Source organism: Carassius auratus, chromosome 3 (assembly GCF_003368295.1).
Source record: "Carassius auratus strain Wakin chromosome 3, ASM336829v1, whole genome shotgun sequence".
Taxonomy (NCBI): domain Eukaryota; kingdom Metazoa; phylum Chordata; class Actinopteri; order Cypriniformes; family Cyprinidae; genus Carassius; species Carassius auratus.
The window spans coordinates 17,994,990-18,009,461 of NC_039245.1; the positions used below are offsets into that span (position 1 = coordinate 17,994,990).

General features: G+C 36.5%; 1 protein-coding gene across 9 annotated transcripts in view; it reads right to left on the reverse strand.

Annotated features, from left to right (window-relative positions):
- Positions 1-14,472, reverse strand: part of LOC113049154 (dynamin-2-like) — a 47,728-nt gene that overhangs the window by 27,404 nt on the left and 5,852 nt on the right. For all 9 annotated transcript variants that reach the window (XM_026211297.1, XM_026211243.1, XM_026211282.1 and 6 more), the window contains 3 exons: positions 1,374-1,447; positions 352-501; positions 53-256 (listed from right to left, as the gene is read on the reverse strand). In XM_026211297.1, coding sequence (XP_026067082.1) covers positions 53-256; positions 352-501; positions 1,374-1,447 — 428 coding nt within the window. The remainder of the gene's footprint in view (positions 1-52; positions 257-351; positions 502-1,373; positions 1,448-14,472) is intronic.

Here is a 14,472-nt window from a genome sequence, read left to right on the forward strand (position 1 = left end):
ATACACATCTTTTTGTTATTTTATCTGTGTGGACCCTCCCAGCAATCCTCACCTTGAGGGTCCACCTCCTTAGACAGCTTGAGAGCGTCTGAGTTGGCCAGGTCAGTGTTGGCCGGGGTGACGGCGAGGATCAGGCAGCTTTCCCTTGTGACGAACTGCAAAAGCATGTCTCGAATCTGGTGCTCGATGTCTGGCGGCTGGTCGCCCACCGCAACCTTAGTCATACCGGGCAGATCGATGAGAGTCAGATTCAATACTGTTGGACAGAGAAAGAGATGAGTGGCATTTTCACAAGGCTGCCGAGTGTGTGCTGAGGAAAGCTGCGGTCTTAGGAGACTTGTGCTGTATTACCGTGTGGCGAGTAAACCCTCAGGTTGATGGGAATTGGAGAGATCCCCTTATTGGAACCGGTAATCCTGTCGGTCTCGGCTTCAATTTCCTGCCGAACTTCATCAAAGTCAACAAACTTCCTCCCTTTGCAGTGCAAGAATTCCGCATATTCTACAGAGAGCGAGATGGACATTAACATTATATATATATATACACACATATATGTCTGTGTGTGTGTGTGTGTGTGAGAAATATCCATGTTTAATCTACTTATATTTTCATATCAATGTAAAAAAAAAAATTGCATTAACAGACCAAAACGTCATTTAATTCTAATTTTAGTTAAAAATAAAAACTGCTTTTCAATGCCCAATGATGAGAATGATTCACAGATAATGTGCATATACAAGCAGACAACATCAGTTCAGCTTTGTTATGTTCAATTTTATGGTCAATTGCACTCATTTTGAAGATAATGTGTTCTGTGTAATGTCTTTCTGTCTGAATTAATTCTCCATCTGCACGTCCTTGTTCTCGCTACATTACAGTACCTCATGCTGAAAACAATAGAAATGATAACTGCTTTTAAAGTGGCTGAGAGACGGAGGGGAATTTTCAGAGGGGAACCTGCTTTATGGATGAAAACTGGCTAAAGTGACATTATAACAGCTAAAGCGTAATTTTTGTGACACTAGTAACCTGCATTGTAAATACATTCTGTTCTCAAACTGGACTCATATAGAGCCCTTTGATTTCTGGGATGCAGAAAAGGTGGATGAACCGCAGGATCAAGTCATAAAACTACTATTTATTTACTTTACAACACAGAATTTGACAAAATCGGAATGAATAAATAAAAAAAAGACTTATTTAAATATGAAGTATATTCTAAATAACACATCAATAATAAAAGGGCCGTTGATGTGTCATATAATGCAAGACATTTTTTTGATACCGTGTATGAATATGCATGAAAGCATGTGGTTTCGACCATCCGCACACAAACTAAAAATACCTGAGAAGGCTTTGAAAAAAAAACTCACCAGCTTTGTTGTTAACTAGCTGCAGAATGAGAGGCCTGCGAGTGACGATGCCTGAGCCTCGGGGAAGGAAATCCCTAAAAAAAGAGAGCGAAAGAGAAAGTAAGTATGGGTCGAGAAGAGACAAACGCTCTCAAGTCGTTCATAGCAATCAAACTCGATTTTCAGGGTGACAAGACTGATCAAGTTATTCATGAGGAAGGGGGTGAATGTTTAGGAGCAAGCACTTTGCATGCATATCAGAATACACACACGAACCAAGCTGCTATCTGGCCCCTTGTAGCAATGAATATTAAAGCACAGTGGCATCATTTGAAGGCCTGTGATTCCTAAGAGGCTGCAGCGCTTTTGCAAATGAATGGCCACTGCTGTATCTCGCAGCCAAATCGGAGTGCATTTAATAACACTGTGGCATATTATAAACACCCTCGGTGATCAAACTGTGAGCTGAGAGCAGGGCAATTCTAGCCCTTGCACTCCAATATGTCTGCAGACATAATAAGGAGCACAAAGGACAGAACAGGCACATTTTTAATAATAGAAGAGAAAATGAGGCAGACTTTCAACCGAAACATTGTGAATACATGGTCCGCTGTTCACAAGTAATGTTCTTGACTCCAGTACACAAGGGGGCGAGAGAGCTACCTTCAAACGTGTTATTATTTAGTAAGCTATTATTTGAAATGTGGTTTTGATTATCTAAAAAGAACCGGTTCTTAAGAATCATTTGTTCGGGAATCGGACTACACTCGTCAAAATGCAGATTCTGGATCAGTGTTGCAAAGAAGAAAATAAATCGTTTCCCAAACCCTGTTCTCATTTTATGAGAATAGTGAAGTCCACATCACAACTGTGACAATAAAGATAGAGAGGAATGATATAGTTGGAATCAGAATAATAAAATCCTCCCGACTTTTAAAAGCTTAAAGGTGCAATAGGAGATCTTGGAAAATGCTAAAATTAGCCTGATAGCACTGAAAGTGAACGTCCCACCCTCCCTGCAATCGCTGTCCAAAGTCAAGCCCCCTGAACGCATTTATGCCCACAGACCAGAATACCAGAGACAACCTTACTACAAAAAGCTACATCATTGGTTCCCAATTCCAATCCATGTTCTGAAGTGAAGTAGAGTAGAAAGCAATGAACACGGTGTAGGGATCATAGCGATTGGAAGATTCATTCACGTAGCTCGAGTTGGTCATCTGAATCGGATGTGTTAACTAAGCGAAACAAGCAAAATATGTGAACGAGCACTGGAATTGGGAAACGCTGGGCTACATCAAGTGTCATTAACCAGCGAGAAAACTACAAAAGTACTACAATACCAGGAATGAAGACTGGGTTGTTGATGTTTGTCTGCTAATCTAGTTCTGTCTGCACAGTGTGCATGAATGCGCTTATGACGTATTCTGTCTGCGCAAACAGGGTGCGCAGAGGTATGCAGATAAATACGCTGACAGGAAAGCGATTTAAAACGCTCGGATCGATGTTGATTGGACATATTTCCTGTTCCTACACCTTTCACAGAATATATACCGTATTTTCCGGACTATAAGTCACACTTTTTTTCATAGTTTGGCTGGTCCTGCAACTTATAGTCAGGTGCGACTTATTTATCGAAATTAATTTGACATGAACCAAGAGAAATTAACCAAGAGAAAACATTACCGTCTACAGCCGCGAGAGGGCGCTCTATGCTGCTCACTGCTCCTGTAGTCTACACTAAGCAGCATATAGTGCCCTCTCGTGGCTGTAGACGGTCATGTTTTCTCTTGGTTCTTGGGTCTAAATGAATGTGACTTATAGTCCAGTGCGACTTATATATGTTTTTTTTCCTCATCATGACGTATTTTTGGACTGATGCGACTTATCCTCAGGTGCGACTTATAGTCCGAAAAATACGGTAAATACAGATAAATACATTTAAAACCACTTAATGATTGCTATCGGGATGTGAAGAGACTTTCAACCAGTACAACAAAAAATGTTTCTGAAGACGATCATCTATTGCACCTTTAAGCATTTAAAATTAAATGACAAAACTTCAGCATGCATAACATTATTTTTTTTATATATTATAATATAGTTTTTGGTACAGTCAACATTATAGTAGGACATTATAGATAATTTTATTATTAGAACAAAATTCAAATATTATCAATAATTAAAATATAATATAATAATTTTAACACAAAAGTAATTGCTTTTGATTTATTATTAAAAATGTTGTTAGACATCCCGCCTAATTTCATCCTCCAAACAATGTGTAATTTGTAGTCTATGAAAACAAATATGGTAATTCGGTTTCATTCACTTCCAGTTATTTCAGCTGCACAAAAATAACTCTCGTTATTCTGCATGAAACTGCAAACTGGTATTGTTTGACCATATTATTTTAATGCATTGTCTTAATTAGAAACACACTGGTTTGTAGCTCAAACAGTTTTACTGTTTACTGCACTTTGATATTAATCTTGTTATTTCCCTACAGTTGCTAATGAACCAGAAGCTTTACAAATTCACAGAAAACAGCACTGCGTAACATTTCCATTTTGTTTCTATTTACACGTGCGCTGGACAGACCTGTTTGACCACTATGCTAGCATCTCGCATTTTTACAATTCCGCACATGACGCAGCATTTTTTTAATGCGGCACTCAAATTTAAATATGCTAAACTTAAAAAACCTGTCTCTAGGTATCTTTTGTATTTAAAGCAAAAGCACGTTGCATGTTTTGGCCCTTCTTCAGTAAGGTGATATGACCGGCGGATGTTTTCCATGATTAATCCAGATATGTTGAAAAATGAGAATGTGTTTTTATTATCCACACCAATGGAAGTCAGTAGTTAACAATACTAGTTGGTTACCAAGATTCTTCTTAGAAAGAAAAAAGTGCTGCAAACTGGGAATGAGTAAATGATAACAAAACTTCAATTTTTGGCAGAACTAACTCTTTTTTTTTTTCTTTTTACTCCTGAGATAATAGCAGCTGTGTCTTGTATAATGTTATCGTAACAAAAACTTCTATGCAAAAAAGCATGGGATTTTAACTTCTGAAAACTTCTCCTTAAACTGTCATCAAGCATGATAACGGTCAACCAGAAATTTAAACTTGCCATCATCTGCATCTGCATTCATTACTTGTGTAATCGGTATGTATCTGACTTTAGTGACCATTTAAAAACACATGATGAAATGCCGATGATGTGTCTTTTTCAACATGGGAAGCTTTAATGAAATCCCACATGCTGTGGGTGGGTTGAAAGCGTGGCTGTGGGTTCAAGAGGAGTCCAATCACAGTCTGTCTTAATGAGTAAGCCTGCCTCTCCAGGAGATCCTGCTTTACATCTGGTCTTGATCAAAGCCGGTGCAGTCAACTGTGAATGCAGCCATCATTTCCCTGAAATCACCGGCCCACCTAATGCACAATGCAGCAGAGCCCCAGGGGAAACACAGACCATGCTTTAAAAACACTCACACAGTTACACAATAAAAGTAGTTTCATACACAAAGAGATGCTCGTCTCAGCTCTGTGTGTTCATTTGGTCATATTTCAATATATCAGGCAACCACATGCAAAAGTAAGCCAGAGCTATCAAGTGTGGCGTACGAAGACAGCACCGTCTGGCTGCACAAAGCATGTGGCTGTACAACAACGGCCAAAGCCTGGAGGGGGAGAAGGGCGAATGAAAACAGGCCACAGAGAGCCGTGTGCTGGCCTAACCTTGCATGCATGCATGGCCCCCTCTCCACTTACACCCAGCAAAGCCCAACACCTACACACACACACACACACACATTTAAATGGAAAAGGATGGCCGGTAAACATGCATTCATTGAACTACTTATTACTTATATCCTTAATCATTACTAGTATTATTTTTAATTGTGTTTATATATTTACACTGGGGGGTCAAAAGTTTGGAATGATTAAGGTTTTTTAATGTTTGACGAAAGAAGTCTCTTATGCTTACCAAGGCTGCATATATTTAATCAAAAATACAGAACAAACTGTAATATTGTTAAAAATTATTTCACTTTAAAATAACTGTTTGAATAGATTATAAAATGAGATGAAAAGCTGAATTTTCTGCATGATTACTCCGGTTTTCAGTGTCACACAATCCTTCAGAAATCATTCTAATATATTATTCTTATTCGTATCATTCTAATATATCTCTACATTATTTTTTTTATTACAGGAATAAATAACATTTTAAATTATATTAAAATTTAAAACTGTTATTTGAAGAAAAAAAATAGAATAAATGCAGCCTTGGTGAGTATAAGAGCCTTCTTTTGACCACCTGTGTATTATTTATTTATTTTTGTTTGTTTGTTGATCGGTGATGGCTGCTGTTTTGGCGTATACTGTATGCAATTATTTATTATTCAATATTATGTATAAATTGCACTCTATGATGGATCCAGTACTGTACAACCTTGCCCTGCTTTACTTGGAAGTAACCTTGTTCTTTTGTTCTTGCTGCACGAATCTTTTCGTTAATAAGAAACACAGAATATATAATAATGATGATATCAATAAATGGTATCAGGCAATAAAAAGGTATAATATGTAACTATATGATCCAACCTGTTAATGTTTAGAAAATCTAAATAAACAAAGGAAAATTAAAGATGGCTTGTAAATGCACACATGCGCAGTGGACCGAGGCATTATGCAAATAAGAACAAATATCCACACCACAGGAAGCGCTTCAGCAGACTCATTCCTTCGTTTCTCACTTATTTCCAGGGCAAACAGGCAGGTGGGCTGCCGTCCATTATTCATGGCCTTTAAATGATAGAGGAGGCTGAGCAGATTGTGTATCATTTCATCCATTATGCATGCAAAACCGCAGAGCGGTGCAGAGAGAGTGGAGAGAGAGCGGCAGAGACATACAGCACTCGTCTCACTTCAGCTACGCCCAGTGTGAATCTCATTCCACCAGCGGGAGAAGGTACAAAAATCAGATGCTTTTATTCGCCAAAAAACGAGAACACACAACACAGTGCACCTTGGCGGAGTTCGCTCATTAAGGCCGATATTTGCTGGTTTATATGAAATAAGACCGGGTGAACTGCACAAAACCTGCTGAGAATGTGTCATATTCAGCTCAAAATCGAAAGAAAAGAGAAGAGAAACAATGTAGGGTTTTTTAGACTATGACATTTAAAGGTGCTCTAATCATTTTTGGAACACCTGGTATGAAATGTGCTTGCCACCTGTCGGATATTAACGACTGAACAACAATGGAGAAGTTAATAATACTGGTTACTGCATTTTTATATTCAGTAATATGCCTCAAAATGCGATACTAGTAAGTTGCTGCCATGGATATTCCTATGGATAGTCTTTTTGTTTTTGCATTTATGCAATATACTGGCGCCAAACCTGAGACAGGAGTCCAGAATATTCCACTGTGCTCCTGGACACGCAATTTACGTTGTTGTATTTCATAGGCCGGGATTATGCTAATTGTGAATGAGCGTTCCCTATTTACGAATGATTGGAATTCATTAACATACACGTTTAATCAAATCTGAGGTTTACAAAGTGTCCGTGAATCTTGAGGAGAGTTTTCACCAAAGTTTACTCATATATTTACACAATTACAGTTGTTAAGTATATTCAATGATATTTGATTCAATTTTGTGTTAGAGAACCACAAAATGCACGCTACAGAGGAAGTCAAACATCCTGGCTCAAACGATATCGACCTAACCATGGTAACGAGGAGCCATTCGTAGCCTGCTTATGGTCTTATTACTACAAATGATACAGTTAAACTATAGAGAAGATATGTTAAATATTCATAAGAGCAAGTACACAGTAGAATCAAGGGCTTAAGGGCTGGACCTCCATGAATTATGGACCAAACTATCGGTTTCATCCAGTGTATGCAGTCTGATTGAAGGGAACAAATCAGGTCTTGTTTGCCTTTTGATATTCCAAGAGATGACTTAAATAATTAAACGCTGGATGAAAGCACAGCTATATTTGTGAGGAAGGGGGAAACAAACTAAAGTTAGGTGTAGTCAGAATATTTTAACTACACCTTTATAAATAAGCCAAGTTGATAATTGATTAATGTCAACTAATTTCTTCAAATAGTTGGATAAAAAGCCAAATTTTATTTATATATTTTAACAAAATAAATAAAAAAAAAAAAAAAAAAAAATCTGCCCAACATTTCCTCTAAAAAAAAGAAAAATTGCAAACTGAAGGATATGAAAACAAGTATACCGAATGTATCTATGCAAGCCATTCTATTTATTAGAAGTTTATGTTTTCTAATATTAAACATTACATTCTTAAATAATGATAAAAAAACTATAAATATTAACTTGTAGTGAACATAGTATAACACAGTATGAACATAATTATGATATTTTGTAGAATGTGACCACTGACTACCATTGGAAAAAAGTGCACACACACACACACACATATATCTTTTTTTATGTTCCAGAGAGAAATAAAGGCATGAATGAGAGAGAGTAACTGATGACAGAATTTACTTTTTTAAGACCATGTAATAAGTTATAAATTGGAAAACTGTCCCCAACCCAAGATGATGTAGCATAACATATTCAGCACTTAGCGCCCACATGATGAACAATCTCATAAACTACATACAGAGGACAGCCAATCAAAACAAAGACATTTACTTAAAGGTACAGTAGCAAAATCAGGCTGTTTAATTCGAAGTGTCAGGAAGAGGCTGGAAAATTGTCATGTAAAGTGCAATTGCAATTTCTTTTTTTTCTTTTTCTGGACATGATCGTGGTGTTATTATCTGATAACCATAGGGTTCTGTTCTAGTTTTCAATGGTAAGCTGTATTTTTGTGAAGAGCCTCACTATAAACAACATGGAATAACAAAAACTTCCTTTGTCTCCTCCAATTCATTAGTTAATAACTAGGCCTAAATAGTTCAGTTTCCTCAATACATTTGAACAAAACAGCCCATGGCATTATCTGCAAGATCTGCCTGCCTTTCACAAGGTTCACGCAGTGATCTCGCTCCAGCTTTATACTCCTCCCATAGTGAGCGCAGCAAGCTGAACAACAGCCCCTCCTAAAGCAGCCGGCAGAGCCAGATAGCAGAAGTCACGCAGAACAATGACATCAGCCCCGCAATAAACACACAAGATGGAGGCGCTGGCCTGTTATTGAATCGAACCACCCAATCTTCAGAAAGATCTTGAAAATCCAGTTCGACAGGATGAAATCTGACCGAAAATCTCAACGTCAGTCTCATTCTACTTGGCACGTTGTATGATGGCAGATGCAAAATGGATTGGGCTAATTAATATGTACAACTTACTAATGTTTACTGAGCTATGATTGTGTCCACGAGATGAATAGTGCTTTTGTTTGTTAATTACCAGCTGTCTAAATGTTAGACAGAAGGTCAGAGAGCGTGCTTAAGCACTAAGGTATCACTGCGCTCATGACATGCCAATGAGGTTTTTATCATTAAATTTGAACAGCCACTGTTGATTATACTCATTATCTGTGTTCCAGTGGCTAGTTATTCAAATATGGTTCCCAAATGAGCTCTCTCTTCCCCTCTGCACATTCAGTAGGCTCTGCGTGGGGCCGGTGTGAGAGGGTTTCACGCTGAAAGAACAGTCACTTGTCTTATTGGGCCAATAGGTCATTACATAGGCATCTCCAAATTATTATTAATGTAAAAAATAACTGAGAACTGTTGTGAATGCAGGCTATTGGACCTGTCGATGTCTTACAGTTAATAATTCTTAACACAGAATGGTTTAAATGTATTTTTTTTAATTAATGTTATGGCTGTCAGATAGATTAATTGTGATTAATCACATCCAAAAAAAATTATATATATATAGAAAAAAACATAAGTCGCACTGGACTATAAGCCTCTCGTGGCTGTAGAGGGTCATGTTTTCTCTTGGTTCATCTCTCTCGGTTGATGTCAAATTAATTTTGATAAATAAGTCACACCTGACTATAAGTCGCAGGACCAGAGATACTATGAAAAAAGTGTGACTTATAGTTTGAAAAATACGGTATACATATAAATATACACAGTACACCCACATATATTACGTAAACAAAAAAACTTTTATTTCGGATGAGATTAATTGTGATTTATCTATTTGACCGCCCTTATTAATTATACAAGTATTTATAATTAAATGAGTAATTGAAAAAAAAATTGGTAAAATTGGATAAATGTATGCTAATTTTTTGAAAAGGGTTTATGAATTAGTAGTAGGTACTGACACATTTCATTACATGATTCAATTTCAATTAAAATCACAAGCTTGTGATTTGTTCAAATTCTGATATCAATTAGATTAAATTTTGTTTCATTTCGGATATATATTGCCTATATACATAGAAATTCCACGTAAGGCATTTAAGCTATATGGCTGGGTATGGTAGAAAATTGTTCGATATCGAGACTGATAAGACTGATCTCCTGAGCCACTGCACAAAGGAACAAAATTTAACCAACGCAATAAATCAGAGCAAATCATTTGAATTAAGTTCAAATAGTTTTAGTTTCCAAATTTTTAGGCTACATTTACACTAGTGCATTTTCATTTTAAAATGCATAGCATAGACAGAATCATAATTGCCATTTCTATTGATTTACTCATGAGCATTAGCTGCTTCCAACACTTCCTGTGTTTTCTCGTCTGCAATCGCTGTTCTGATTCAGAAAGAAGCTCATTCGCTGTTATGTCACTCATATTAAACGTTCATAAACCTCCCTGCCTATTATGACGAATGTCCATTAGAGTTCAGTCCTGTACATAAGAAACCCAGAAAAACATTTCTACAGATGAAACATGAAGCTAATAAACAGATGATTACAACAGTATATGATTTGTATGTGATTTTCATGAGATTCTGCCTATTTTCATGACAATACAGGGTGTTAACATGAGAAATGCTAAGCAGGTGTAGAGATTAGCTGGATATAAAAGGCTACAAATAACATATATCAACAACATTATAAAGCCAAAAGACCTTAGATCGCAATCAGAAGTTATTACAAACACTCGATGGTGGTTTCCGGTCGTTTCTTGGGATTTAAGAATCTATATAGGTTCATGAAAATGAAAACTGATTAAAGTCAAGAAATTAATACTGTTAACCCCGCCTTAATTAATAACTGCCAATTAGATCTATGATCAATGATTTCTAGCTATTGCTACAAAAATAAAAACATAAATTATTATTTGTTGTAACTTATCAGTCAGTGTGCCCTGAACAACTAGTTGACTAATGGGTCTTAAAGAAGCATAATCTCTGGATTGCTTTTTAAAATCTGGACTATTTTGAACTTGCCAAGCTGTAAAAATACAATGATTTGAGGAAGGAAGCTCAAAAACATGATGCAACAACAGAATAAGTCAGTCTGGATTAGTGATCGACCGATGTATCGGTTTACCGATATTTTTCCCGATATTTAAGCATTTTTCCATAATCGGGTATCGGTTTTGTAATATCGGATTCGCCGATTTACGGCGCCATCTTGAGGCCGTTTTGAGATTTCCGCCATTGCAGCCCGGGCGTCTGAGGTGATCAGTCAACAACAACTCAGTGCACAGGTAAAGTATATGTTCTACTTGGTTTGCTTTAATTAATCAACTTTATTTAACATAAAAGACATGCACAAATGAGATCTGAGACATAAATTCCTGATATAGTTAATTTATGCAGCTTGTTTCTAAACAATTGAGACGAACTCATCGAGTTACGTAGTGTTCGTCATGTCCTGCTCCAATAAAGACGTATCTTTAAATGAATTAAATAAAACAGACATGAATGAGTGCATGTTGAAAATAAAAAAAAATGTTTTTTTTATTCTTTTATTATGTGTTTTATGTTTTGTCGCTGTTATTCTGTTGTACTGCGGAGCTTCTGTCACGAAAACAAATTCCTTGTATGTGTAAACATACCTGGCAATAAAGCTCATTCTGATTCTGATTCTGATTCTGAAAAGCGTTGAATTTAATTCTCTATCTGTTGTATTTGCTCACCATTAGTCTAGAAGAGAAAGTTCGTTCATATTGCTTAGCAACTGACGGATGATCGAGGCTTAAGCACGGCCACTGAATGAAACCTTTGACAAGATTATCTTGTTTAAACACCCTAGATTATATTTTAATTTACTACATAACAATTATTTCGCTAATACACATATAAATATAGCCTACCGCTTTGTGGAAATTAATTATTTATTATCTCCATGCGCGATCGCGGTTGATTAAGTTATAATCAAACAGCACTTTGTCAGTTGGCATTTCATGATTAAACATTAGATTAAATTTAGATCATAAAATGCCAACTGACAAGTGCTGTTTAACTTTATATAGTCTCGGGAAAAAAAGTTCGTTCATATTGCTCAGCACCTGGGTTGATGATCAGGAAGCCTCAAGCAATGCCACTGAATGAAACTTTTGACAAGATTATCTTGTTTAAACACCCTAGATTATATTATCATTTACTACATAACAATTATTTCGCTAATACACATATACATATACCGCTTTGTGGAAATTAATTATTTATTATCTCCATGCGTGATCGCGGTTGATTAAATTATAGTCAAACAGCACTTTGTCAGTTGGCATTTCATGATCTAACGTTAGATTGAATCTAGATCATAAAATGCCAACTGACAAGTGCTGTTTAATTTTATATAGTCTCGGGATAAAAGTTTGTTCATATTGCTCAGCACCTGACTGGGTTGATGATCAGGAAGCCTCATGCACGGCCACTGCATGACATTTTTGAAGGAAGCAGGCTTACAGGGCAGAATGCTGAAAGACTCTGTTTTCTACACTAAAACCTAGTTCTGCTTAACTGGGAGTATTAAGTTACACTACTAAATAGCTATGCACTCCTAAATAGCCCTCCCGCCCCCACCAATATGTTAGAATCATTTTTGTGCTTTATTTTTTTACCCGTTTTTATTTTTTTACCTCATCAAAGCTTTTATTTTAAAACAAAGACACTTGCACTTGCACAGTGCACTTACATTTTTTGGACTCAGACCCCTCTATTTATTTGTGTATAAATATAAAGTTTTTTTTGTATGCAAGGAAGGAGTGATTGTTATAAATAAAATGTTTTTTTTTTCAGCTCATTTGTGTTGTAATAATTGTCAGAAACAGAAGTATAACAGTAAATAAATATCGGTTCTGCATATCGGTTATCGGGTACATAAACATGCAAATAATCGGTATCGGTATCGGTTATAAAAAATCAATATCGGTCGATCACTAGTCTGGATGTATGGCTGAAGTGTTGGTGCTTAAATAAAGAGGACGCATTTACAGATTGTATGTATGGATTAATCTTTGTTGTTGTACATTAGCTCAATTGTGTTGAACCTAAGTTGTCTGTCCGAAATAAACTAAACTAAACTGATAATAAGTGTTTTTTGATCAGCAAATCAGCATATCAGAATGATTTCTGAAGGATCATGTGAAACTGATGACTGGAGTGATTGATGCAGAAAATTCAGTTTTGATCACATGAATACATTACATTTTATATTATATTAAATTAGAAACTGTTTTTATTGCATTAATATTTAACAAAATTCCAGTTTTAACTGTACTTTTGATTAAGTGTGGCCTTGGTGAACTTAAGAACTTTCTGAAACCCAAATGTTTGAACAGTACTATATATAACCATGTAATAAATGTCATCACTTTCGGTGAGCCACTGGAAAATTTGACTAGAAATTGTGACTACAGTCTTTATTGTTGTGACATAAGATGGTATGTGATGAGTCACAGTGCAATAACATCAGAAACATGGCTTGAAAACTATTTTTCAGAGTTCAGGTAGTGCGTCTACAAGTTTACTAAGAGGATGTTCACACAACATTTTCAGCCAAAAACAGGAAACTTTTTATGCATTTTGCCTGTTCGTTTACATGATAACGGAGTTTTGGGGACTGAAAAAAATATGGGAATCTTTGAAAATGGTGACATCACGCGCGTGTGTATAGGGCTGGGTATTGTTCAAAATCTTTCGATCCGGTGCCAATTTCGATATCTCAGTTTCGATACCGGTTCCTAACGATACTTTTTTCGATACCATATGTTTTAAAATCCATTTCAACATCAACACAAATACATTAAACACAAAACTTTTATTTCTCACCTTAATTAAAACAAATTCTGGTAACACTTCACGCTCAGGATAACATTATTAATACAACTGGTTGTGCTTTTTGGATAGGGGTGTGCCATTCAGGGGCAGACTGGGACCAAAAAGTGGCCCTGGACTTTCTGTGCGCCGCGCTCGTTCTTGTTGTGTGTGTGTGTGACTGACAGACAGCCTCCACGGCGCGGAGAAATCTCGCATAGTTCAGACACATTCTGAAATCGATGTTGTGTATACTTGAAAGTTTTTTACAACTTTTCCATTTTTGACTACATCATTGTCATGTAAACGTAGCCTAAGTTAAATCCATGAAACAGCCCACGCTTTGAGAAAACTCAACAAACTGGAGCAAGTGAATTCAAATAACACCTCCTGTGAGGCACGGCCCATTCCAGGAAACTATTCCTCTGAGCCTTATAGTCTTACAACTAAAGACTCATAAACAATAACCAATTAACTTTACTGAACTCTCACAACAGCATAAGAACATGCCCACGAGTGCAATGCAAACATCATCCGAGTCACAAACAACAGCCTTTTAGATGAATTAGATGAATACTGGATTGCTTGACAAATAGAATAGAAACGAGAGCTTCCAGAAATTCCTGATGAGCAGACAGGTGTCAGGTGAACGCTAGCTGTGTGATTCCATTTTGCCTCCCTGGAGCACAGACCGGCCCTGCCCTGCCTCCATCAGAACCACACAGACACACACCTGTTATTTGTACAAGTCTACATGTTTGAAAAAGATCAAAACAAAAGTGATCTAAAACCCCCTATTAGGTGATTGAAACCTCATAAAACTCCAAAAGGGAAATGTTTAAAAATGGGTCAAATAAAGTCCTGATTAAAACGCAAATAATAAGAATAATAAGAATAATAGTATTAAAAAAAAGAAAAAATTAAAATGAGCTTGTAGGAGCTAT